The following is a 24,862-nucleotide window of genomic DNA, read 5'->3' on the forward strand; positions in this document are numbered from 1 at the left end:
AAGATAGTAAACCTCAATAGGGCCCTTAACACTGTTAACTAATTATACTATATTTCCCTAGGCCACTCACTTTCCTAGAGTTTCTAGTATACTTTAAGCTTCACAACACAAAAATGAAACTTATGCCTTGAATAGACAGAAAACTAAATGTAAGAGTTAAGACTTGTTCCATCATTTATTTTCTAAACATACTGGTTTGGACGGTCCGAGAATCCGTGCAGCTATTCCTTTGCCTTCGTTGGTACACTCTTCACCATCTTTCTTCAAAGGGGTCCCCTATTAAAAAAAAGAAAAAGGAAAGATAATTGAGACTTAAAAAAACCCAAACAAACCCAAAAGCAAAAACAGAACAGAACAAAACAAGACGTCCACTGTATTACACAGAAAAGGACGTAACTTGGTAGGAGATCAAGGCCTTGGCTTGCAAACCCAATCCTGCCCTAGCTGCCTGATGCCAACCAAGTCCTCGACCCTCCTCTGCCACAGAACCCTCATAACACGTATAGAGGTAGAAGGAAACACGCAACACACATGGAGATGACAGAAGAGGATAAAGTATGTTCTAATTTTTTTCGGCTTCCCTGGTGGTGCAGTGGTTAAGAATCTGCTTGCCAATGCAGGGGACACGGGTTCGAGCCCTGGTCCGGGAAGATCCCACATACCACGGAGCAACTAAGCCCATGAGCCACGACTACTGAGCCTGCGCTCTAGAGCCCGCGAGCCACAACTACTGAGCTTGCGTGCCACAACTACTGAAGCCCATGCACCTAGAGCCCGTGCTCCGCAGCAAAGAGAAGCCACCACAATGAGACGCCTGTGCACCGCAACGAAGGGTAGCCCCCGCTCGCTGCAACTAGAGAAAGCCCGCGTGCAGCAACGAAGACCCAACACAGCCAAAAATAAATAAATAAAAATAAATAATTTTATTAAAAAAAGTACGTTCTAATTTTTTCTCTGTGCAACAGGAACAGCCAAAGACAGACCTCCCTCCAGTGTTACAGTGTATAACGCTCAAAGAATCAAAAAGAGTTCTTGTATTACAGTTGAAAATGGGTAATAAGAAATAGTGTTTTCTATAAGCAGTAAGTGTGATAGCTTATACTGACCTCATTCAAGACTGCTATAACTAACAGATCAAAATAAGTTGACACCCTATTACAACGTGTCCCCGACAGCATGTGTTCTAAATGGTACATACTAGTATGGAAGCCAGCTTCCAAGGTGGCCCCCAGTGACCCTCAGCTCCTACTGCCCTTGTGCAGCCCTCCAAATGAATAGGACTGACCTGTATAACAAATAGGATATTCCAGAAATGATGGCCATTGACTCCCAAATCTGAGTGATAAGAGAAAACACAGCTTCCGCTGCCTCCTCCGGGACTATCAGCTCTGGTGGAAGTCGGCTGCCACGTCAGGAGGTACTCAAGCAGCACTAAGGAAGAGTCCTTACGGCAAGGAACAAAGGCCCCTGCCAACAACAACACTAATTTGCCAGGCATGTAAGCGAGCCACCTCGGAAGCTAGGCCTGTGTTTCAGTCAAGCCGTCAGGTCACTACAGCCTCATGAGAAACGCTGAGCCAGAACCAAGCTAAGCCTTTCCTAGATTCCTGATACATAGAAACTGCATGAGATACTAAATGTTTACTGTCTCAATCCACTAAGTTTTAAGGTTATTTGTCACACTGCAATAAAAATATACCATTCTGGGCTTCCCTGGTGGCGCAGTGGTTAAGAATCCGCCTGCCAATGCAGGGGACACGGGTTCGAGCCCTGGTCTGGGAAGATCCCACATGCCACGGAGCAACTAAGCCCGTGCGCCACAACTACTGAGCCTGTGAGCCACAACTACTGAGCCCACGTGCCACAACTACTGAGCCTACGTGCCACAACTACTGAGCCTGTGCTCTAGAGCCCACAAGCCACAACTATGGAAGCCACGCGCCTAAAGCCCGTGCTCTGCAACAAGAGAAGCCACCGCAATGAGAGGCCCATGCACCGCAATGAAGAGTAGCCCCCACTCGCCGCAACTAGAGAAAGCTCGCACACAGCAACGAAGACCCAATGCAGCCAAAAATAAATAAATTAAATAAATAAATAACTACCAGGAATCGCTTGCAATGAATAAAAATATTTTAAAAAAAAATATACCATTCTATGAAAAAATTATTTCACAAAGAAGTCTGAGGAACACTGGGTGATACAAAAAGAAGTGTCTTTCTTACAGGACTTCTCAGAGCCTTTATTATGCAACATGATTCTCCAGGAAGGAGACACTGCTTTCAGAGTTTCCCAAACACACTTAACTGTGAAACTGTCTGCAGAATACCGAGAATTTGAGAAATACTCCTTTACCACATGTAAATCAGTGCTTCTAAAATACTTGGAAAAATAAAACCAAATCATCCTCTTTTCCATTTGGCTTGTTCTTCTGTACATTTTACGCAAATAGTTTAATACAGCTTATGTATGAACTTTCATTCAGTAGTGAATCTATGAATTACGTTGCTGACATAGCAAAATCCCTTTCCTTTGTAGACACATCATCAACTGGCATTTTCTTTAAATATCATTAACTATGCTCAATTTCATATGAAGAAGTTTCATATATAGCCACAAAAGTATACTTACTGGGAAAATTCCATTTATGCGACTAGGTTTTCCTTTGGGATATGGATTTCCTGGGATTGTTCCACAAGAAGATATCATAGCATGAGGAGCTTTGCAGCCCGCCTTGAAAGCCTGTGAAATAACAAAGAAGAGGGTGGTTAAAAAAAAAAAAAAATCAAATAAACTCACAAATTAAGTATTCTGGATGTTGGGAAGCCCTGCTAAATAACATGAATTAAGGAATAGCATCACATTCAATCTGTTCATACATCAATCAGCACTTCCACTGGTGAACATGACCAAAATTAATAAGTAAAATCACTTCATTTAATGGAATTATTTAAATAGTAATAATGTTTTTAATGTCACAGATAATAAACTCCTCTACAAAGATATCTTCACAATGGATTTTGTAAATTGTGTGCAAAGAAGTCCATTTACTATTTGATATGTCTCATTTCTCCAACGACCAAGAAATAACACTGTCCAACTCAATAAACACCAAGCTCACATTACAGGTAAGGAAAAGAGAGCACAGCCATGAAAGAGACACAGTCTCCACTCTGAAGAAGTTTACATAACTTAGTGGATAAAACACAAACAATAACATGGGACATTGGGTGTCCATAGAGCTATACTGATGAAAAAGTAAGAGTTCTCTGGGTACTAGTGTTCAACATAATGTTACATAATTATGAGATATACTGAAGGATGAGATCTTGGTCTAGCTTATTTATTATTGTGTCCCCAGCTTCTGAAATGGTGCCTAACACATACTGAATTAGTGCTCAATAAATATTAAAGGAATGAAAAACACTGTAATAGGTGACATATATTCTAATGGATCTATACTGTATAAGAATATCAAGTTAAATATATATATGCTGTATTTTACAGGTATATATGATATTATTAGCTATATAATCCAGCCCTGTATTAAACATTCCAACCCTAAAAATCATCTCAATTTTTGGCTATTATAAATAGTACCAGGGTGAGTGCCCTTATATATGAATGTGTATGTTTCTATTTATTTCCTTAGTATAAATTCCTAGAAATAGAATTTTTGGGTCAAAAGGTATGAACATTTTAAAGGCTCTTCAAGTTTGCCTTTCAGAAAAGTTGTACTAATTTACATTGATTAAAGGACCTATTCCACAGAAGACTCAAGCCCAGATTATTTCTGAGATGGGAAAGTCACATGATCAGAATGCTTCATAAGGAAGAAAACTACAGTAGTAAATGCCTAATGCCTTAAAGAATTTAGTCAAAAAACTCAATGAAGTTATTAAAGTAAAGAAACGTGGGCTCAGATCTTGCTTTTGCTACAGTAACTTATGACTAAGGCAAGTTCTCCACTCTCCTGAGCTTGGTGGAGGGCGTGAGGGTTAAATACGATTGAGCTGCAGCTCCTAGGGCAGCAGTCCATGCCTCCCTCAAGCAGGTTTCTAATCACTAATTCAGTTTCCAACCACCACAATCCTAAGAAATAGCTACCTTAGATGACGAACCAAGTTTTCTAGGCTTGGACAAGTACTACTTCCCCCACTCTTACAGATTTTAAATTAAAAAACTGCAATCTTGCTTTATTACTCATCTTTTATGAATTTGATGAAAATAAGCCCAATGACAAAGCAAATTTAAACAGTCAAGTTTCTAAATACATAAAATGAAAGACAAAAGCTTGGAGCCATGGCAGAGCTACCAAGGGACCGAGAATAAACACCCCATGAGGCTCACGCTGAGGGCTGGCTTCTCACTCTCAAGCCGTCTCTTCATTCACCAGTGTCCCCCCTCCAAAGACTGCTGGGGTGCCATTCTTAACCCATCACATAACAGCAGTCAGGTTATTCAACAAAGTTAACATAGGAATAAGACTGTACTGTTTTCTTCATCAGCATTCAGAAAAACCAACACACCACTTATATAGCAATCTCGAGGAAATTACCTGTTCAAGCACTCTCTTGCACCGTTTCTTCTCAGACATATTTATCCTGAACAGATCTTCAATGGGACGAGAATTCTGTGCATCAACAATGTTTCTACCAAGCAAATACAATTTAGCTTTTCATTTAAGAAGCTGGACACACATATTTAATACATAGATATATCTGAGTAAGCTTTTCCCCATGACATAATGAGCAAAGTATGATTATTTAGTTTTGTTTTGTTTTGTTTTGTTTTGGTTTTTTGTTTTTTGTTTTTTTAAATTTATTTATTTATGGCTGTGTTGGGTCTTCGTTTCTGTGCGAGGGCTTTCTTCTAGTTGCGGCAAGCGGGGACCACTCCTCATCGCGGTGCGCGGGCCTCTCACTATCGCGGCCTCTCTTGTTGCGGAGCACAGGCTCCAGACGCGCAGGCTCAGTAACTGTGGCTCACGGGCCCATTTGCTCCGTGGCATGCGGGATCTTCCCAGACCAGGGCTCGAACCCGTGTCCCCTGCATTGGCAGGCGGATTCTCAACCACTGCGCCACCAGGGAAGCCCTGATTATTTAGTTTTAATTGGTGAATGTAAATAACATGTTTATATGAAGATGGTAAATATAATAACTGAACTGACATTTATCTGGCTACCTGAAAGTAACAAAGTAATACTTCAAATAAAAATCACTATTTTGAGATTCCTGCAAATATACCCTCTCAATGAGTGTCAGGAGAGCTACTGGCAATAAAACAAACCCATGTGCTAAATGCCTAAAAATCATGGTTGATCTAAAAATGAAGTTTAACCTTATGCTTCATTTTAATTTTGTGCTTTTTGTGGTCATTTACAAATATATAAGGGACTTAAAAATGCATATGCTGTAAATAAACAGCAACTTCTAGACTCTTACATTATAGGAGAGTAGGTTCCTTTTCTCTTACATTCATCACAATCTTTTCTCAAATGTCGTGCTGGGTGCTTTCACACATCTTACAGTATTTAAAGTTCACATCCCTACTAAGTAGATGAGATCCTTATTTTCACAATTGAGGAAAATAAGATCCAGAAAGAGTAAGTATATATTAAGTCAAAAAAATACATGTTGTCAGAACGTGGAAGAACCCATCTAACTATAAGTCCTCTGGCTTTATCACCAAGCCTTTCAAGTTATTCAGAGTGGGAATGCAAAGCAAGTCACCGAATTGCAGACAAATTGAAATAATTAAACTCGATAAGCCCAACTATTTTATAAGTTATAACCATGTGTAATAAGCACACTAGATACTTAGATATAAGAATTCAGCTCTATGCTTTCATAGATTTTATTAGAGTTCCATTTACTAATATAATTCTGACACATTAACATACACTAATGAGTTAAAAAGCGTTTCAAAAGTCTTCCAAATTTTTCTCCAATGAAGTAAAAAGAAAGAAATACTTACGAAGCTAACAGTTCAAGAGCAACTAGTTTGTCTTTACTGAAGGTGAAACAATTGAGTATATTGACCACTTCTGCTGGGTGAACAGCCACCATTTTCTATTAATATAAAAAATAATGAGAAATTTTTTCAACATGAGAAATTTTCATGCAAGAAATTGCCTTTTGGGGGGGAGTGTAATTAAATGTTCTTAATATAAATATTTGAGATGAAAGCTGCTAAATCAAAAGTAAGTCCTAACAACTGTGTGCATTAAAATTAGGCTTTTCAATGTACCTACTTTAATTGAAGAGCTAAGTTCTCCTATGTGCTCCTTCTTATCCACATTTCTCAATATGTTCATCTACGGAAAAAAAACTTACATGTTCTGCTTTCCTCAGAAAGGCTATATAAAAAGGGATATTTACAAATATGGGAGATACATTGCTCGAGAAGTTAGAAAAAAATTATATTCCTCAGTTAGAGTGCTAGGTACGCCACAATCAGAGCTTCCTAATGAAGTCCATGGCACTGAATAGTGTTATTAAAGAAAGGTACTCCAATCACATCATTAGAGGAAAGATGGGTTAAACAGGTTTCTTTATGGAACTTTCTTAAGAGCCTTGTTAATGTGCCCTGTGACAATCCAGGACTGTGTGGACTGTTGCATCATTTATTTGCCTAGGATGCCTGTATCTTTGAAAAGCAGGTCAATTTATAAATGTATGTTAACAGTGCAGGAAATTCAAAAGCAAAGTCAGGATAAGGAGATAGGTTAGAATCAACTGATCAACAAAAGTGGTTTTCAAACTCTGTAACTCCTGTACCACCAAAAGAACTGGTAAAACCATATACCCCACTGCGTGTTTTTAAATTGACGTCTAAAAATTTTACCGGAAGTTTTACGTATCTGCAAAAGATAGATTTCCTTATATGTAAGTTTATTACATATTTCTGAAAACCTTGGAACTACGGATCTAGTTCGTTTACTTTATGAAAATGTCCATAACAGAACCTAACTGTCAGCCCGTCTTCAGTAGGAAAACAGTCAAGTCAGACTTACTTTGTCTGTAAGTGCACTATGGTGTGCCTGTGCAACCTTCTCACCTCTGATTTTTAATTCTAAGGTAGGTGGATAGGCCAGCCAGCCTAAGAGCTTTGTCATGAGTTTGTTGTTCTGATAAAATAAGGCAAGGTTTGTTATCAGTTTGTTTTCTGTTTGTTGTCCTGATAAAATAAGGCAAGGTCCCCATCAGTATTTCTTACGGAAGCTCTGTTTTGCTCTCCCTCTCAGGATAGTGCATTGTCTCTTTGGTCCTTAGAGAAAGATTTTCACCCCCAGCTGATGGGTGAGACAACCTTTTTTTTTTTTTTTTTTTTTTTCTCGGTAAAGCAGAAAAAAAGCAATTGTTTAAGAGAAGAAGCACTAACAGACCCAGCACTTTCTTAGGCAAATAAGTTTAGGAAGCTAAGGATTGTAGATTTCCTTAAAGCTATCAATGCCTGATACTCCCAGGAAAATCTTCCTATACAGCCAGATCCTGTTTGACTTTGGTGCCTCTGTTAATCTAGGCTCTAGAGCTGTGCTATCCATATAGAAAGTCGCCACTAGACACGTGTGCCTGTTTAAACTGAAATTAAATAATACCTTAAAAATATCCTTCCTCAGACAGATGACATGTTTTAAGTGCACAAAAGCCACATGTAGCCAGTGGTTACCATAGTGGTTAGAGCCGATATAAAACATTTCCATCATCGCTGAAAGTTAATTTGGACAGTGTTGGTCTAAAAAATGTAAGTATAAACCAGTCTGAATATTCTTCTAAGACTAAATACAAGAGGGTGAAGATATACAAAAATAAAAGTAAATAAAAAGACTTAAGAATTCAAATCCTATGTTTTGCTTGCCTATAAATATCTTCTACTCCAATCTGCCAAGTAGGACCCTGTACAATTTAATAGTACAGTACATCCGATTTAAATTTACAAGTTTTAATTTTTTAACAAAGTTATTTTGAATAATCAAAGTATAATGAAATTTAGTGTCAGGACCTAATGCAAACAAATTGCAACTTGAGATGAATTAGAGAAAACTAGGGGAGAATTCAAAATACTTAAATTCTACACATTCTAAGGAAAAATAAATACTTACATGCTGCAATGCTTTCATTGCCTTCAACTGAGGCTCAGCCCAGGAGAAATATCTCAGTAAATCAACCACCTGAAAGCAAAGAACTAATTTAGCTCTAACGACAATGTGTTTGCAAACATTTCTCCAAGATGTATTTCAGTACTTTGAATTACTATTCAAAGTGTGCTGCCTGGGCCCCGGTGATGAGGCGTAAAGCATGGCACCAGAGTTCAGACTGGGCTGATGGAGTGGCCAAGTGCAGCTACTGAAATTTAAATCAACTGAAATCAAATCAAATAAAAAACTCAGTTCCTTACTGGCACAAGCCACGTTTTAAGGGCTCAACGGCCATATGAAGCTGGTAGCTACCACGATGGTTACTGCAGAGAGAGAGAGCATTTCCACCATCACAGAAAGTCTTGGACAGCATTGGTCTAGAATAAAGGAAAGTATAAGGTACAGGAAGAAGAAAGTACCTGAAGAAAAGGAAAGCTGGAAAAGTGCTAGATGGAGATAAAAACGTCACGTAGGAATATACAGTATGAATGGAAAGTTTTAAAACATTTAGTGGAGAATAAGTTTTAATCAATCGCAAAAGGGTGTTCAGTGGTGTGGTTTAGTGTAGGTCCACTAACTTCTACTCTTTACCTCACATCTGGAGGGCATACTACTCTTACTCAGACCACAGATCTATTCCCTAAAAATGTAAGAATCACCCAGAATCACGCCAGCAGCGTCTACATGGCAAGTCATTCTGAGAGCACAGCCAGCCAGGCTCTCTCCCACCACCACCAGCGAAGTTCAAGTGAATGAGGGAGATACTGTGCAACAGCCAAGAAGAGGTGAGCAGACACCACGCCCACAACACTGAAGTCTCTGCGTGGTCACCACCACCTGGGTTCACTGCCTCCAAGGACACCCCAAAAGGGGGAAAAAAGACTCAAGACGAGAGGGTAATAAAATCTGGGTTAATGAATTATTTTACTGTGAGTTCCTAAAAACGTGTTAAGGCTTCAATTATTCCACAAAGCGAGGTTAATCTTAGGAACTGGTGTGGTCTGTGAAGAAGAATAAAAATACTTTTCACTCCTTAATGAGAGATACATAAATAGCAAACAAGTATTGTGGGTACCGTCTATACAATTTTCTAAGAGTGTATGCCCTTACTTTTATGAGGATAATGTTTTTACTATATACAGTAAACGCTACCTGGGACTCTACCAACCATAAAACTTTATAAATTATCAGGTATGATTATTATATTATAATATAATAATCAATATAATAAGCTTAGAAGGTCACACTTAGAAAGTAGCTTGATAAAATTTTTAATGACTTTAGCAAAGTCATTAAATTTTTAGAAAAGTCATTAAATTTCCACAATAGGAAGTTATCTACAAAATTTCACATGTATACACAGAAACACAAGAGAAGGAAAGAAAAGCTATCAGCTATGTGAAATTATAAATCTTTCTCTGAAACATTTAAATTTTTAAAAAAGCATAAGGCGATTTTGAAAAGTAATGGGATAGCTGAAAAACCCTCATTAAATAGGCAGCAACATGTGCAAGTCACAAAGCAGCTTTGAGGAATTTAGTAGGCAGAACTACAGGCTTAAAGTTATTCAAGTTTTGAAAGTCTTGAGAAACAGATGAAAAGTTGGAACATTTACTAACTCAATCTATAGATTCATCCACTGTCTACCCTATTCACGTTCCCAACCCTTTCTGTTCTTCAGATGTACATATCCATTTCTGGTCTATTTCTCTACCAAGTATTTTCCAAGTATCTCTTGGAAATCCAGCTTTCTCTGCATATGTGTGTGTGTATATACTTGCAAACCTGTTTTTCAAAATCAGCAAACGCCCCCTAAAGTTGGGTGAAAGTCCCCACAAAACTACCACACTGAAAATATTAGTCTTCTGGCAGTTACAGAAACTACTTATTAGACACTAATTTTTTTCTTATTTGCTAAAATGTTTACTTAGTGGCTTCATATAAGAACATATATCACCATTTGTTCAAGTTTTATAAAATGTAGTGAATTTTGCAATTACTGACTCATACTGTACAATTTTGGGTATGTTTACCATTAGAAGTTTACAACATATGATACTGTGCCCAGAATATAAACACTTTGAACTGCTTTCTTCAGGCACTGAATTTTAAAATCATGTTAGCATATGATATCGTGGTGAAAGTGGGTATGTTTATAAAATACCCCAACTATAAATCATGTAAAGTTTTCTGCTAAAACTGAAAGCTTCTAAAGTTCCTGAATAAACACAGCAACAAAGTAAAAGCAATTCTGAACTTGACCAGCAGGTAAATAAAGACATTAATTAGAACATCAGTGTAAAAAAAAAAAAAAAAGAAAAAAAAAATGCTGTTGCTTAAACAAATAAAGGAATACCTGTTCACTGGAGAAATATCCATGCACATATTCAATTGCTTTTAATTTGTACTCTGTCAAAACAGCCTAAAAAACATAGAAAAACAGAATGAATGTATGTAATCATATGCATATATCAAAACTGCCTAAGCAACTCAAACAGCCCTAGCACAAGGAGGCCGATAAAGTCACCATGGTGATGTGACATTCCACCTTCCCAAGTTCCATGCTGTAAGGGATACACTGAGACAGCAGGAAAAGCCCCTGGGCCTCCCTACTCACTCCTACAAAGGAAGGGAACAGAATTGTAAGAGATATGATTCGACATTAATAGAAATTAAGTATTCCTGGAAAACTAATTGCAGTTTTAAAGCATCCAAAATTCAAGAAGCCGTCATTTTTAAGGTTAAACGTACTACCCATTACTCATTCATCAAATAATTATTTATTGCACACCTATATGTGCTAAGTGATAGAGAAACATGGATAAGACATGGTCTCGTCCAGGCTCTCAGTGTTTCTACAGGGATATGAACCCAGGAGCGAATCTGTGCGCCTGACACTAGCTGGCAGCGCGGCCTCTGAAAGGTATTTTAATTGCCCTGAGAGCCTCCTCACCAATCACTACCCACCTGTTACTGTGAGGATTAAAATAGTCAAGAGTAGATGTGACACATAATAGGGAAGTTCAGAGAGAAGTCGATGGCCTTGACCCAGCACTACCTAGAGCAGAACGAAATCATGTATGATCTCCTTGCAACTATACGCTAAGCTTACAGATGGAAACACCAGACTATCAAAATTTGGTAACAACTACTCATTAAAAATCCACTAATCCCCTTTGTATGGTGACAGGTGGTTACCAGACATATTGTAGTGGTCATTTTCTAGTATACAGAAACACGGACAGTGTTGTAGGTCAGTTACACTCCAGAAAAAGAAAAATCAACTAATCCCTTTGCATTCACTACAAAACAATCATATTTGTACTTTTCACATGCATCATTCTGCTAGGAGAAAATACTATGACCAGTCAACAGAGAAACACATCCAGGGAGCTCAGTAGCTGAATTTTCACTGAAAAAGGGGAGGGAATGGCATTCTGGATAATGTACTCTTGGGAGTTTGAGTATTACTGCCATTATTGGACACAATCAAAAGCAAGTTTCTGGCCCAAATCCTGGATTGTGTTGATGCCAAGTCACGTCTTAATTCTTTGATCAGCACCTGAGAGGCCCGGCTGTATCCCCAGGCACAACGCCATGGCACTCAGGAGTCAGACTACCCAGCTTTCAACAGTGGTCTCCTCCCTCACCAGGTGGGTAACTTTGAGCGGGCTGGTTAACCTCAGATACTAGATTTGCCCTCTGTAAAATGAGGGTTGTTAGGAGGATCTAATCAAATAACGCACAGAGAAAGTGCTTAGAATAGACACACTCAGTTAAGTGCTCAATAATAAATGACTATTATTATTATTACCCCCTTCTTAAAAAGCAAATTAAATATTGGTTTTTCCCCTCCTATTTCTTTGTCTAGTGTCTTCTTACATGGCTTTGTTTTAAATGACAGTAGTGACAGCCAGTATTACCTACAGACGTAACGGTGACACTCAGGAAGATATTACCTGGTTTAAACTGACTTACATTTACAAAGTCTAAGAGCAATTTTTAAAAAGCCAACAGTGATTCACACACTTAAATATGCTTATATATTTACCCCATTTTAATAGCCTAATACTGTGTTGATGTATCTAATTATTTGGCATAGACAGCAAAAGATATATTTTGATTTCAGACCAGAAATAAGGACTTAAGTTGCTATGAATTTGATTTTAATCTCTGGAAAATTTCCTATTCCCCTCATTAGTAATTACTATGTCATCTTCCCAGAGTTTAGAAGGGAGAGAATATGCAAACCGACACTCTATAGCTTCCAAAAGTAGAAATCGACTGGTCTACCCGAACAAATTATTTTCTCATAAATAGTAGTTTAACATCAGCTCATGAACAAATTGTGGCAAATTCTAAGTATATAATTAGCAAGCTAATGTTTTATTGCAAATTTTCGTTGGACAAATTGGGTTTGCAAAAGCAGAAATTTCATTCAAAAAAAGAACACTCAATATCCTTACAAATGTAAATTTAACCTAACACGCAAATTTGACGAAGAAAAAAGAGCTTTAAAAAGCATGAAGGAAAACAACATTTTGCTTTACAGAGAATGAAGAAAAACAGCAAGTCCACAAGCAATTTTATTAATAACTTTGTAAGCTGAAATAAATAATAATCACCAGAGCACAAGGTAACAAGTCTTTTCGCGTCAATCAAGGGTCTTAAAAGATATGAAAATGGCGAGATAACTGCCCGGAAATTCTAAGCAAAGGACCCTGTATTAGCATAAGAATGGTTAGTCAGTCCTTCTAGGTTTAACTTTGTAAAGTCTTACTTTTTGCGCTTGAAATACTCTTAGGCTCAAGGGTACATGCCAAATTTTTTGCTGTCTGGTTCATTCTGGGAGGTAGGCAATGCACAATAGGCTCAAAATGAAGCAAAAACTTGAAAGCAGGAGAAAAAAGTTTTGAAATGCGAGTGTTTGAAGCCCATTCCTAAGAATGACTTTAAACTTAATGCCACACTTCTTAGGACACTAATTTTGTCCGGCACAGGCAACAAATATAGTCCGCTTATACCCAGATTTTAAAAACCTGTAATAATAACTACCGTTAAAGAAACTCCCTACGCTATTATCTCTAGTTTTCACTCACTTACGTTACTGAAAGATGAGGAAATCAGTTCAGAAATATTAAAATCACTTATCCGAAACTACAGAGCTATTAAAGATTTGTAGAGCAGGTTTAGGAACCAGGGGCTCTGAATATAATATCCGCAACACCGCACTGATTCTCAAGAAGTTTAGCGTTAACATAATTTCTATTTGTATCGTGAAATATATCAAAATATAAACTCCTACTCTATACGTTAAAATTCCAACCAGTTTTGCAATCCTTAAACCCGTATTTTACACAATCTGCACGCAGTCCCTCACAGAGACTAAATCACGAGAATTCGTAGCTCACAGATTTAAGGAATTAAGTGCAATTACCTTTCTAATTTCATCCAGCACCGTTTCAAAGGACTTTTTGTCCATCTTGACTACTATCTCGACGAGAAGAGTTACAGTTTCAATTACAAAACGTTCATCCCTGGTCCGCTCCGATAGTAAAAACGTTTACAGCTGAGAAGAAAAAAAGACTCAAGGAGCAGCAGAAAGGATGCGAAGAGGTAGAGTACTTCAAACTCTGCAAAAATTTCTAAAAATGGAGACTTATAAAAACTTTTATTAAAAACAAACCCCGTCAGGCTTCCCCAGCTTCTTTACGCAAAGCTTCAGGACCCCCTCGGGGAAGAGAAACCCGAGGTTCGGTAGCCGGAGGCAGAGCGTCGGTCCCCGCAGCTCAAAGGCAGGCGCCGCCGGGGGAAGGTCCGGAAGCCGCCTTCCCGAGTGGACCGGCCCGGAGAGCAGAGGCACCCGCGCCCCGAATCCCGCGGGCGGCGAGGAGGGAAACACCGGTTTCTCGGCCCGCACTTGCACCTCGGCCGCCGCCGGCCGCCCCTCACCGCCGCGAATCTGGCCTCATGGCCCGCCTCGCGCTCACTCCCAGCAGCTCCGCCGGACTCCTGGGTCCCGTGGCCCGGGCAGCAGCGGCCTGGCAGCTCTTTGTTACCAGCTGCCACCGCTTCCGGGAGCGGGCGGGCGGCCGGCTAGCACCGGGAGCCGGGCGAAGGGGGCACGGTCTCAGGTAGGGGGACTCCCGAAGACCGCAGCGCCAACGGCGCCAAGAGCCCTTCCTGGTTACCCCCAGAGCTTCCCCCGGCTCGTGGGGGCCTTCAACGGAGCCCGTCGCGCCAGAGTAAACTCAACTCTGCGCCGCCAGCTGAAGCCACTCTTCGCGGAGAGCCTATGGAGGGGTCCTGATGTGGGAATGTAGGTGTCCATAGCGGATGCCTGGATGTCTCGGAATTGGATGAAGTTGAAGTCTTTCCCAGAGCCTGAAAGTTATTAATCAAACCTTAATTCTAAGGTTTGATTGTGCTAATTTTTGGTTGTTAGGTCTGAATTTAAAAGAATGAACGTCGAGTGGTTAAGGCATATCTACGGGCGCCCCGATTTTGGCGGACTGGAGAGGTCCACAGCGTGGACCGTCCGAAGGGTGGTCACGGGGTAAACCCGGGGCACGCGACATGGGGATGGGGAGGGGGAAGGGTAGGGGGAGGCGGGCGGCGGGAACGCGCTGGGAATCCGGAACCCCAGTTCTGATTTTCTTTCGCCCTGGTCTTTGCTGCCTTCTGGTTCTCTCCTAGGCGCATTGGAGCTAGGAGCTCAGTGCAGCGACGAACCGCGTGGACCTGAGGCTGTCCGGGCGGCCCCCAGCCACCTGCCGATCTTTCTCCCTTGCCTGGATTCCTGTCTAGTCATGGCGAGATTCTGGGTGTGCGTAGCCGGCGCTGGCTTCTTTCTTGCGTTTCTGGTTTTCCATTCGCGTTTTTGTGCCTCTCGGGTGAGTTGGATAGTGAGGAAATGGCTGTCGGGTGTGTGGATAGCAGGGTGGGGAGACGGTCTTGGGATGGAGGTGGAGCTGGTTCTCTCACTAGTTCATCTCAAAACCTGCACCGGGGGCCGAACCGCCGACGCGTTGCCTGTTTCTTAGCGTTAAAACGTTTGTAATACGGTACATCGCCATTTTCCTTATTTTCCTCGTCTTTCCCAGCTCCCGCTACATCTTCACTTAGCTTTTAAAATTTCCTGGAGAGCTGAGGAAGCCCTTTACCGGCTGGATGTGGATTGGCCTAAGTATTCAGAATACTTCACCGGAGCAACATTTTGTGTTGCCGTTGACTCCCTCAACGGATTGGTGTACGTAGCCCAAGTAGGTAAAATTGGGATTTTGTTTTCAAGTTATGAATACAAGGAAAACAGTTTTCCTGTCTCACCGAACTCAGTAACTGTATACGTTTATATTACGCCAATTGTGGAATTCGTTTTTTGAGTTAAAGTTAATACTTTGGTTTTGAACGCGGTAGAGATTAATAGTGTAAGGTTTTGTAGATGGTTTTTTACACGTTACTAAATTCCTCGGTTAACCTATAATTTTTGTTTCTCTCTGCCAAAATAAAGATTGCTTCCTTAAAAGTGATCCTATCTAAGTAGTTATTTTTGTATACCTTCAGAGAGGGGATAACATCCCAAAGGTATTAGTGTTCACAGAGGATGGATATTTCCTACGAGCCTGGAATTATACAGTTGACACACCTCATGGTATATTTGCAGCCAGTACACCACATGAACAATCCGTCTGGATCACGGATGTAGGAAGTGGTATGTGTAGTAATACCTATTAAATTATCTTGCTAGAAATCACACCTTTGCCCATGTTCTTGCTTGTCTATTTTAAAATCAGAGTGGCCGAATCTAATTGTAATTCCTTTAATGATTCGTGAAATCGCTTGTTTCTAAATCTTTATACTGTATTTCTGTAGAATCAAGACATTTAACAAGGAGGCTATAATTATTATGATCTTTCCTTTAAGTTGTCACAGGGCTTTTGCCTTTTAAAATATCAGTTGCTCTTCCTAGATTAGATAATTCTAAACTTCTTCTGTGAAGCAAAATAAAATGGCGATCTCTAAAAGCTAATGAATGGAGTCCTTGCCTTTAGTTTTCCTTTACCATTTCTCTTTCAAAAGAAATTATGCTGATAACAGAAGTTATAATAGGCTAAATGCCTAATAGTTTTAAACAGATCTCATGTGACAATACAATGAAAAATCTTTGACTTCAATTCTTGCTATTGAACCACATGCTTTAAAAAGTGAAAAAAAAATTATTCCAGGTGAAACAAAAGAGAGAGAGTGAGATTATGCTGAGAAACCAGAACTGCTTTCTTGCCCAAAGTACGAGATCTGCAGACACTGCTGGTGTTAATGTTTCTGAAATCCCACTGACTTCAGCATTTCTGAAACCTTCCTTCTGTCGAATATTTTTAGTAGAATGTGCTGCAAAACAAAGTAAGCACAGTTGAACTTAAAACTGTGAGATAAGTTTTCAGAGATTTGTGGCTTAAGACAAGATGGTATAAGAGATAACCTGGTATTATCTTAGGATCTCAGGAAGGAAAGAGATCTTAAAATATTTCTAGTCTTACTTGTCCCAGTTATTCTGAAGGTCCTTCTGTTTCCCCACTTCTGGCTAATTCAGATACCGTTTTGGAATTAAAGAGGTCTCAGTTTTTTTAAGAAGTGCCCTTACCACATCTATTCTCAGAACCCAAAAGATTTCTGAGCCTCAGCCCCGTGACCCATTTATTTAAAGCTGTATTTTGGGTGGTAAGATTTTGGTTAACCCCCCAAAATCTAAGTTATCTCTGAGTTCATTGTTAGACTCTATGAAATTTGATTATTTTCACTTTTTTTTTTCTTTTCGGGATTCACTGTTAAAAGAGGCCATTACTTTTTAATTCGTTCCATTCATGTGATCCTTTTTTATAAAATACTTCACTGGTTCCCAGAAATAAAAAGAACACACATGGTCTCTTCATTCTTTCCATTATAGCTTGTTTTTCCACACACAGATCTGGAGACAGTTTTTCTATTCCTTCCTATATTTCAGAGAATAAATTCTGTTCAGTAAAAACATGGCTGCATATCATAGCCATTAAAAAAAAATTATTTACTGGTATTCTATTTCTTTTCCAGTTCCTTAGACACTTTGTAGTTTGCTTTCTTTAATGTTTTGTTCTCTTATTATTGCTACAGACTTTAGCTCAAGTCTCCAAAACAAGTATAATAATAAATACAATTGTCAAGATAGGATTGTAATGCAAGCTGATTCACTTTATTTCCAGAGAGCCCGTTGTTTCCAATTTATCAGTTGAATGCCTACCAGTTAGTTGGTCTTGGTATGCCTTCAAGTTGGTTTCTGTTAACTGCTTTATAGTTTTTCCCTATTTGTTAATATTCCACTTTATACTTTTGCTTGTAAGATAATTATAACTCAAAGAAGTTTCAGTGTGAGAAGACAAGATACTGGTGATTTGGAAAGATCTATTCCTTTCTTAGGAAAGAAAAGCTAATGGGTTGAATTTTGTATTTGTTTCCACTAGGAGAAATGTAACTTAAAAAAGTCGGTATTGTTATAAACCAATGTTACCGCGATTAAAAAAAAAAAAAACTTAACACAAGAATAGATATAAATGACTTTTATAAACAAATAAACAGAAGTTTGTATTTTAAAGAACTTTTTCAGTCAACCACTGAAATTGGAGATCTGCCCGTGAATGACTGGAATAACAGTTTTCAAATATAAGTTGTTCGTTTTCCAGATCCTTCTTAATTTTCTTATACAAGTAATGCTTATTCAAGGTCATAAGATTAAAAAAAGAAAATGGTGTACCAGTACTTTTACATCATGAGCCTTCTGTTTAAGGAGTCAATTTTTTTTTTCAGTTTTCTTTATTTGGATTTAGAATCTTATTTTGGAGTACCTGAGGTTTTTATTCATGAACAGATTTGGCTATAACTAATGAAGCTCTATTGCTTGTCAAATATAACATTTAATTATCTGAGCCTTTTAACTTTTTATTGCTATTTAATTCTGTTACATTTCTGCTCTCAGCTTACTTGAAAAATGTGAATGTTTGTACAATGGTTATATTTTTGAAATGTGCATGTCTATCTTTGTAGGACTCTACGGTCATACTATTAAAAAATACAATTCCTTTGGTGATCTTGTTCAAGTTTTGGGTACCCCAGGCAAAAAAGGCACTGGTTTAAATCCCCTGCAGTTTGATAACCCTGCAGAATTATATGTAGAAGACACAGGGGATATTTACATTGTGGATGGAGATGGAGGACTGAATAACAGGTTGATCAAATTGTCCCAAGGTACGTGGCTTAGTTTTGTATGGTATTATTGCAATACTTTAAAACTGAAGGAACTTTTTGGCCAATCCAATATAAGAATGTTACTTAATAAGTTGGATTTAATTTGTCTGATACTCAGTATAACTTCTGTCTTTGCCTCTACCTTCACATTTCCTTCTTCTCTGTGTGTCTGTCTCAGATCTCCTCTCCTTTTTCTTATAAGGGCACTAGCCATTGGATTCAGGGTCTTCTCTAAATCCAGAATCACCTCATCTCAAGATCCCTAACTTATTGGAACTAGGGCCTTTGCAGATACAATTAAGGTCACATTCACAGCTCTGGAGATTGAGACTTGGACATATCTTTTTCTGGTGGGGCTGGGGAGAGGGACACCTTCAACTCAGTACAGGGGAATTAAATAAGACGGCCTATAGAAACATAATTTTTAAGCTCAGAGGAATGGTAATACCAAATAACAGGTTGGTTATAAGGGGAACCAGTTTCAGGACGAGGTTGACGTGAACCCTGAACAATGGTTTTGAGTTATGAAAAATTCAGGTGGAAACAGTCATTAAAGAAGCAGATTAATTGCTTGAAACAGGGAAAGAATTTTTTTAAGCATACAGATTACTCAAATGGGTGTATAAACAGAAACCTAGGAAAACATAATCAGCTGGTGGTATAACTGAATAGTTTGTAACTTGTGACATAAAATACAACATGTAAATGCATAAGGTATTCTATATGTTGTTCTGACCATATATGTGTACCATTTATAGATTTCATGATCCTTTGGCTACATGGAGAAAATGGGACAGGACCTGCTAAGTTCAGCATTCCTCACAGTGTTACAGTTGATTCTGATGGTCGGGTAAATATACAGCGTCGCTGTGGACTGTCTGAATATATGGGGGTGGTGCAGAGCATGGATATATGGGCACACGGGAGTGTCTAGACATTTGGATACGTGTGTATGTTAGTGGATGTGTGTATCTGGGTACGTCTGAGCAATTCCTCTGGGTATATCCACATACCCTCTTATAAATGTTTGGGTCCTGTAATGAAGTTCCCCAAATATTTAGAAATGAGCAAAATAGATCACCTCTGTCACTTAAAGGATAGAAGAAGCAAATAATGGAACAGGATATAAGTGAAGTTGCCTGAAAAAAAAGAGTTGTGTTGAGAACGTGTTGATCAAAAGGGAGATGGAAGAGGTTAATCTTGGAAGCTTGAAAAAGGGAGTGACCAGGCACACTCTAGTTCTCCAAGTGACCTAGCTCCACTCTGTCTGAGGAACAGAAAGCTTTAACCAACAAATTGCAATTTCTTTTTTTCCCACCTCTGTCTGTCCACTACCACCTCTTTTGCTTTTACACACCTTTAAGCATACATGTCTCTCTTGGGGAGTCACCTTCCTGTAACCAAACCCACCTAAAATGTTTTATATTAGTTTCTCCACCTGTTTTCCTGTAGCAGCCCTTACTTTCCCATTATAGTAAGTATCACACTGTAAGATGATGGTTAAATTGTCTCCCCTAATAAGAGTGTAGGCAGTATGAGGGCTGGAACTGCATCCCTTCTGCTTTCTATGTTAGTGCCTAGCCCGTAGTAGTCGTCTTACATATTTGTTAAATGACTGAATGCCTTGGTGCGCAGTGGATGCGTCAGACTATCTTGGCTTCACGCCATTAGAAATTTAATTCATTTCCACTTCTGATTCTGTGCTCAGCAAGCAACCTTCTGATTATGACTTGGCTTCCTATGTTAACAGAGTGAGAATGTTTTGATCATAAAATCTTCAAGTATTTCCCGTTGTAGATAGGAAGATAACTGAACATATGAACTTGTCTGTAAATTGGGAGCTAGAAAGTTGGAATTCTGGTTTTGCACATTACCCTCCTGAACCTGATGAGCCACTCCCCTCATGGGGTAAGAACAAGGTCAAGTTCCTGAGTCGGCAAGACCTAGACCCAGGTCAGTTCACCATGGTGAGGAATGTCCTTGGAGGTCATTTGATGGGGATACCAAGTGATGAAAAACGGGCGTGTTCATTTCTGGATGCTTGTGTTTTTATAACAACAGCAGCAATGCTATTGTGGCATTTAACATGATTAACTCATTTAATCATCACCTCAACCCTGTGTGAAAAGTTTATTAGTTCCAGAGTTAGATTTGTTGTTTCTTAAACCAGGTTTCTCATAATAAAAATCTGTTGAGTAGGAAAGATAATGCTAACAACCTATAGTGTCGTTCAATCTAAGGGTCTAAACTGTATTTCCTCCTTGGCCACTTATCTAAGACAGTAATCCCAAAATCCTTAAGGAAACTCCTCTTTAGTAAAGAATCATAGATCAGGAAAAGATCTAAGAAATTACCTTACTTAGGGATCAACAGCCTTTCTAAAGTGATACACTGAGTCTTTATTTGTTTCTGACTAGAGATGAATTCAGTGGCTACCAAAACTCACACGCATTGACAAAGATTTAGTCAGGGTTACCCTGAAGAAATAGTCCTGAATCCACAAATCCCAGAACTCCAGGGACCCTCAAAAGGGGGACGTAGAGGTCAGCATGTTTGACCCACCCTGTACACAGGCCACAGGTTGCATACATCAAATACAGTACACAAAATGTCATTTAGGTCCAATCTGCCTTCCTGTTTATAACAACAGTTTCCTTAAGAACTCATGACAGCCTATAGCAAACCTAAATTAAACCTACTGTTAGCCCATTATCATGCTTTATATGTCACTAAAATCTCCCAAGCTTCCTCTTTAGTTTGGCACTTCAGTTTGGCACTTTGGACATACCCTGGTAAATAGCAGGTAGAGGTTTAATGATGCGATACGAGTGAACAGCTGACTTCCCACTGGCCTGGGCTCCTAAAGAGCAGGGCTGCTTTTCTATGTCTTTGTCTTGTTAGCTGGCCCAGGAACCAGCAAGTCAACAGGGCTCAGTGACAGCGGTTAGAGGAGGGAATGAATGAATGCTGTCACTTCTCGGTGTCTCCTGATCCTCTGCGTTATAGTGGAGTACTCCAGCTTTTTAGTTAGCCAGATGTTTAGTATAGTAGAGCATTCTAGGCTTCGGGTTAAGACAGATGGCCATACGTGGCTCTCTGGCTTCTTGTAAGCTCTGCTTAAAACAAAGTATTTAACCTTTCTGCATTTGAGTTTCTTATCTGAAAATGGGGTTTTTAATATTCTCTTCTTTGAGGTCCTCTAAGTCCTCAATGGGAGTGTTTATGAAACTAATGAAAATAAACATTCATTCTCTCCCCCTCTTCTTTTTCTTTTTTTGGGTTCCCAGGTGTGGGTGGCGGACCGAGGCAATAAAAGAATTCAGGTGTTTGATAAAGACACGGGGGAGTGGTTAGGAGCTTGGAATAATTGTTTCGCAGAAGAGGGACCTTCTGCAGTCAGGTAATCGTTTCTTTTTGTTTTAAAATGCTTGTTTGATTTGGTTTATGTTAAGTTTCTCTGAAGAGCTAGCTGAAAGTTTAAAACATTTACTGTGAATTTTAATCAGGGAAAAAGGAGAAGGAAAGAAGTTTTCAGAGAACATGTAATCATATTTCAAATCCCAGGCAGCGTGAGTGCGGTTAAACTCCCAGCACGCTGTGGGATCCAAGTATCAGAGATAATAAAGGCTGGACCTTCCTACATCCTCTGCCCTCGAGATGCAGTTTATTTTTAAACAGAGAATGAAAATAAAAATCTTGAGTCTGTAGTTTCAGACCTAGCCTGACACCGATTCTCCGTTAGTTTCATCTTTGTGTAATATTCCAATATTGTTAATTTCAAAAAAAAAAAAAAAAACGTAAACGAATCTTTGGTTAAGTCTGTCATCACAAATCTCTTGTTCCCTGCGAAGCAGAATCAGATCAATTTTCAAGCCCCCTTGAAAGAACCCTTCAGCAAGCAGGTCCTCACTGTCGTGTAGCACTGTAGGGGATGCACGTGTTGAAAAAATAAATATTTATGTTAACTTTGCCCTGGTTGATTATGCGACATGTCTTCCTCCTTAGATTTACTCCCGACGGGAAGCACTTGATCGTAGCCCAGCTGCATCTGAGCCGGCTCTTATTCTTGGCGGCGCCCCCGGTGGGAAGCGTTGGCGACTGTTCGGTGACCAGCACGATCCAGCTGGCGGATCAGGTCTCACCTCATCTCTTAGACGTCAGTGGGAAGACTGGAGCCATCTACGTAGCAGAAATTGGAGCAAAACAAGTACAAAAATACGTCCCTGTGAATAGCTATTTCTCTTCATTCGGTTCGTAACTGTTTCTTTCCCTGAAGGTCTTTCAAGTGGAAGTTCAGATTTGCAACTTTGGGGCATTCTTGTGACTTTGTTTCACACATGAGTGCATAAGGATATTTAAATGAAAGAAACGTAACTCTAATGAAAAATGGGATGGGGAAGCGGGACTAAGGTGGTAGGTAACCCAGTAATTTACCCTATAGACTCATTCTCCCTGGTGGGGGGGAAACACAGGAATAAAAATGGGTTTGCAGGATAATTTATTGAATTTCACATGAACAACACAAACCTTCACTTTATTCACTTAGTAAAAAAATGAACTCCTTGAGGGATGGGGTCAGATGGGGTGTTGATTAACGAGAACCCACAGGGTGCCAGGTCCTGAAGGTTCAGGAGTGAGGAGGCCGGGCTGTCTGTGTGCCTTTGAGTAGCTTTGAGTCCACAAAACACGGCAACGGCAACGCGCCAGGGAAGCAGGACTTTCAGAAGGAGGGGTGTTATGTCCGAAGCATGGAGAGACCTTGCAGGGGGTCTGCTTGAGCTCTGACTTGAAAAACTGAGGAGGAGAGGACGACGTCCAGGTACAGATGTTAAGAAAAGTGCACGCCTGTTGGGAACTTTGGTAGACTTTCTTTTACAGGCCCAACTTGGCTTTGGTCCTTTAGCTGTAGGATACGTAGTTTCGTCCTTTAAGTATAGGAATAAAATGGCTAGCGTCTACGCACTTTACCCAAAGGGGTTTTTACAAATAACTGGAATGGTTTTTAAAGGTAGCGTTAAAAATAGTTCCTCTCAGTGTCGCCACCTTCCTTCTTTCCTTCCTTCCTTCCTTCCTTCCTTCCTTCCTTCCATCCATCCATCCATCCATCCATCTTTTTTTTACATGAACTCTGTCCATTTCTAACATTTGTCTACCTCAAGGAAGTTTTAGAATTATTTATGGGAGAATGTGTGCCAAACACTTGGAGCTATTAAGATGAAGAATTTCCCCCCTTTCTATTTCTATGTCTCTTTTTTGCCCCTTTGAATATTGGCCTCCCAATTAAGACCATTTGTTCAGTCTGTTCTAGTTCATTCTAGGTTTGGAAGGAACCTTGCCATATTACAACCTTTCAGATCATTCTTCGCCTTTTCTCGTATCAGCCTCCCTCTTTATCTCAGTGGTTTCCTGTAAATTGAATGGCAAGTGAGAAATCTTGAGCTGACTGTCCTCGTTACCTGTTAGGACTGGCGTCTGTTTTCCAGACCTCGAGGAACTTACACTTTTGTCATATCTTGATGCAGTGAGGAAGGTAAATCTACCAACAGGAAACTCCCTCCTGTGTTCCAAGGCCATTGATATGTGTTTGTGCCACTGGTCAAGCCGTGTGATCTAAGTGAGTTGCCTTAGTTTTCTCTTCAGTGAAATGGGGACATCATTGCCTTTCCTCCTTCAGGAAGGCTGTGAGCATCAGATGTGCAATAGGTACAAATGTGCCCTTTGAAATCTGTAGCTCCAAGTACATTAAAGTCATCTTATTAGCAAGGGTCCTACTAAATGTGCTCTTTACCTGATACCAGCTATCAGTTTTGCCTTAATTTTGCATTTATTGCTTTTTTTCAAAACGTATCCTCACAAACTTTATGCAGTTTAGCCAAATCGACTTGGATGAAAGGAAGTAATTTGAGGTTTTATTTGTTTTGTTTCCAAGCCAGGACAAGAAGTGCAAATGTCTCTTTGAAAGAATATAGGTTAGATTTTGTCATTTCAAAAATGTTGTATTTAACTTTGTTTTATACCAGATTTTTACAAAACTTGCTGAAAGTATTGTTTCCATGTGTCCTGCTAAAAGTGTTTATTTTATTAGCATACTTGTAATTATGGTATCTCACTTTTTTCCTTTGGATTAATTGGTTAAATTAATTGAATGAGAAATGTGTTGTATTTTCTATTAAAAAATAAAGATAAAAGTTTTGGAAAGAATGCAATATTGTCTGATTTTCCAATTAAAGTTTGATTTTATTGTTATAAAAGCAGTCTATAATTTCTTTTCCATTGAAGAATTTCAACAATCATGAAATCACAGGTTGAGAGTATATCCTCTTCATTCACAGCTGAAGTGAGGGCTGAAGTGTGTAAATATTGCTAGAGGTTGCTTAGAAGACTTAATGTGGCTTTTTTTTTTTTTTTTTTTTTTTTTTTTGCTGCGTTGGGTCCTCGTTGCTGTGCAT

General features: G+C 39.4%; 2 protein-coding genes across 5 annotated transcripts in view; one reads left to right on the plus strand and one right to left on the minus strand.

The window, feature by feature from the left end:
• The window catches only part of PROSER1 (proline and serine rich 1), a 28,576-nt gene extending 14,163 nt beyond the window's left edge, over positions 1–14,413 (minus strand). For all 4 annotated transcript variants that reach the window (XM_059903074.1, XM_059903073.1, XM_059903072.1 and 1 more), the window contains exons 1-7: positions 13,576–14,413; positions 10,495–10,560; positions 8,103–8,171; positions 5,975–6,069; positions 4,556–4,649; positions 2,629–2,739; positions 193–276 (exon numbers count right to left, since the gene is read on the minus strand). In XM_059903074.1, coding sequence (XP_059759057.1) covers positions 193–276; positions 2,629–2,739; positions 4,556–4,649; positions 5,975–6,069; positions 8,103–8,171; positions 10,495–10,560; positions 13,576–13,620 — 564 coding nt within the window. In that variant the 5' untranslated portion in view covers positions 13,621–14,413. The remainder of the gene's footprint in view (positions 1–192; positions 277–2,628; positions 2,740–4,555; positions 4,650–5,974; positions 6,070–8,102; positions 8,172–10,494; positions 10,561–13,575) is intronic.
• A 242-nt stretch (positions 14,414–14,655) lies between these two features.
• NHLRC3 (NHL repeat containing 3) lies at positions 14,656–24,503 on the plus strand. The gene is made up of 8 exons (XM_059903033.1): positions 14,656–14,694; positions 14,835–15,031; positions 15,242–15,400; positions 15,702–15,849; positions 18,213–18,413; positions 19,172–19,263; positions 21,701–21,813; positions 22,419–24,503. Exons 2-8 carry the CDS (start codon positions 14,948–14,950, stop codon positions 22,669–22,671), a joined length of 1,050 nt encoding a protein of 349 aa, XP_059759016.1. The 5' UTR covers positions 14,656–14,694; positions 14,835–14,947; the 3' UTR covers positions 22,672–24,503.
• Positions 24,504–24,862: the final 359 nt, after the last annotated feature.

The sequence above is a fragment of the Balaenoptera ricei genome, chromosome 18 (assembly GCF_028023285.1).
Source record: "Balaenoptera ricei isolate mBalRic1 chromosome 18, mBalRic1.hap2, whole genome shotgun sequence".
Lineage (NCBI taxonomy): Eukaryota > Metazoa > Chordata > Mammalia > Artiodactyla > Balaenopteridae > Balaenoptera > Balaenoptera ricei.